The following is a 2500-nucleotide window of genomic DNA, read 5'->3' as shown; positions in this document are numbered from 1 at the left end:
TGTGATGGAGGTGTGATGGAGGAGTGATGGAGGGTTGATGGAGGTGTGATGGAGGGTTGATGGAGGGTTGATGGAGGTGTGATGGAGGTGTGATGGAGGTGTGATGGAGGAGTGATGGAGGTGTGATGGAGGTGTGATGGAGGTGTGATGGAGGTCTGATGGAGGTGTGATGGAGGGTTGATGGAGGTGTGATGGAGGTGTGATGGAGGTGTGATGGAGGTGTGATGGAGGGTTGATGGAGGGTTGATGGAGGTCTGATGGAGGTGTGATGGAGGTGTGATGGAGGGTTGCTGGAGGGTTGATGGAGGTGTGATGGAGGTGTGATGGAGGTGTGATGGAGGTGTGATGGAGGAGTGATGGAGGGTTGATGGAGGTCTGATGGAGGTTGATGGAGGTGTGATGGAGGTGTGATGGAGGTGTGATGGAGGGTTGATGGAGGGTTGATGGAGGGTTGATGGAGGTCTGATGGAGGTGTGATGGAGGTGTGATGGAGGTCTGATGGAGGTGTGATGGAGGTGTGATGGAGGTGTGATGGAGGTGTGATGGAGGTTGATGGAGGTCTGATGGAGGTGTGTGTGTGTCTCTCCCCAGGATGTGCTGAACAACCTGGGCTCGTCTGAGCTGGACGAGGACGACCTCATGTTGGACCTGGACCTCTCAGACGACCAGCGCCAACGACACGGTAAGACCCACTGAACTGAACCCATAGAACCCATTAGGTAAAACCCACTGAACTGAACCCATTAGGTAAAACCCACTGATCTGAACGGAACCACATAGAACCCATTAGGTAATACCCACCGAACTGAACAGAACTCATAGAACCCATTAGACTGAACCCATAGAACCCATTAGGTAATACCCACTGAACTGAACTGAACAGAAGAGATAGAGAAACCCTGAGATAAAACTCGCTGAGTTGAAAAAGTACAGCTGCGTAAATCCTTTTGAAACAACCCACTCTTCATAAGTACAAGACATCGGCCAGCATTCATGAATATCCTGTTTGTTCATCTACTGAAGAATTCTCTTTAATTCTCTCAAGGCAATGTCCACAATAAACACAATGAATAAATATTGATATATACTAGCGTTGCCTTCCTGTGTGTGTTGACTCTTAGAGCATCTTAGATATTAAAGGCCAACACCAGCCAGTTCTGCTTCCTGGCTTTTCTTGAAGTAAAAGTGCTTGAAGAACGGATGCCCAGAGAGCAGCGTTAGTCACTCAGCGAGCTATCGCCACGTACAGCTAGGAGCCGCTCCTCCACCAGTGAAATGTGTTGTTTGACTGAAGGTTGTTTGCAGTGGTGTAGTCTAGTTTTTTCTAGTGGGTATATTGTGATTTTTCCCTCCCAGCCTCATATCGTTCATTTTGGAACGCCATAAAAATAAATCTGCACTCCCTGTCTAACGTTATATATCTAACATTACATAACATAACATTACATGTTATAAGGTTGATCTGTGCATGATAGTGCTGCATTTTGACATATTTCATGTCGCATCTCCCCCCGTTGATGGTATATGACGCTATAGTCAGTCCCAATGATCCAAAAGTCAAGTGCTTCGTAACACAGACAGGGTGAATTTTATGAATGAAAGTGTGAAAGTTCTGTCACAAAACGCTGTTACGTATCCTTGCACATGTTTAAGTGGGTATACGGAAACCCTTGGCCTTTCCTAGTTGGTATACGGCGTAGTCCTGCGTATCACGTAGACTACACCACTGGTTGTTTGACTCACTTGCAGAAGCAGGTGGGAGGTGTATTTCTGACTCGGCATACTAACATGCTAACTGTACTCCCAGGCTAGCCCTGTCACCCTCCTGATGCTAACTCCCAGGCTAGCCCTGTCACCCTCCTGATGCTAACTCCCAGGCTAGCCCTGTCACCCTCCGGATGCTAACATGCTAACTGTACTCCCAGGCTAGCCAGTCACCCTCCGCCGCTCTGTGCTCAGTGAAAGGGCAGACAGAAGGAAACAGAGATAAAGTACCTCAGGACTTTACTGCTTTTGCTCTCTACTGTTTTTGCACATTGTACATATACTATACTGATATGCATTGCCCTTGCTCTGTTCACACACACACACACACACACACACACACACACACGCACTGCACACACATAAACACACACACACACACACACACACACACACACACACTTGCAGTTGAACACGCAGTTCAGGTCACCGCAGACTGAGGGCAAAGCCACCAGACACTCGACTACACGCGATGTCATCTTAATACACGCTACGCAACAACGTTATTTAACATGATTGACATAGATGGATGGAGGGATGGAGGGATGGATGGATGAAGGGATGGAGGGATGGATGGATAGATACAGTGGCAGGAAAAAGTAAGCGAACCCATTGGAATTACCTGCATCTATGTATACTTATTATAGTATATATATTTTTTGTCTTAAAATATGGTCTGATCTTCATCTAAAAACAAACACAATCTGTTTTAACTAATAACACACACATTATTGTA

At 46.7% G+C, this 2500-nt stretch overlaps 1 protein-coding gene across 1 annotated transcript in view; it reads left to right on the top strand.

The window, feature by feature from the left end:
* ccser1 (coiled-coil serine-rich protein 1) overlaps positions 1-2500 on the top strand; it is a gene marked incomplete at both ends in the record, with an annotated part of 48774 nt that overhangs the window by 17331 nt on the left and 28943 nt on the right. The window contains 1 exon segment of the mRNA XM_080532947.1: positions 592-682. Coding sequence (XP_080389073.1) covers positions 592-682 — 91 coding nt within the window.

This window comes from Nansenia antarctica, assembly GCF_963989245.1.
Source record: "Nansenia antarctica genome assembly, chromosome: 5".
NCBI classification, from domain to species: Eukaryota; Metazoa; Chordata; class Actinopteri; order Argentiniformes; family Microstomatidae; genus Nansenia; species Nansenia antarctica.
Note: the sequence above shows the minus strand (reverse complement) of the source record. Positions and strands in the feature narration are given on the sequence as shown.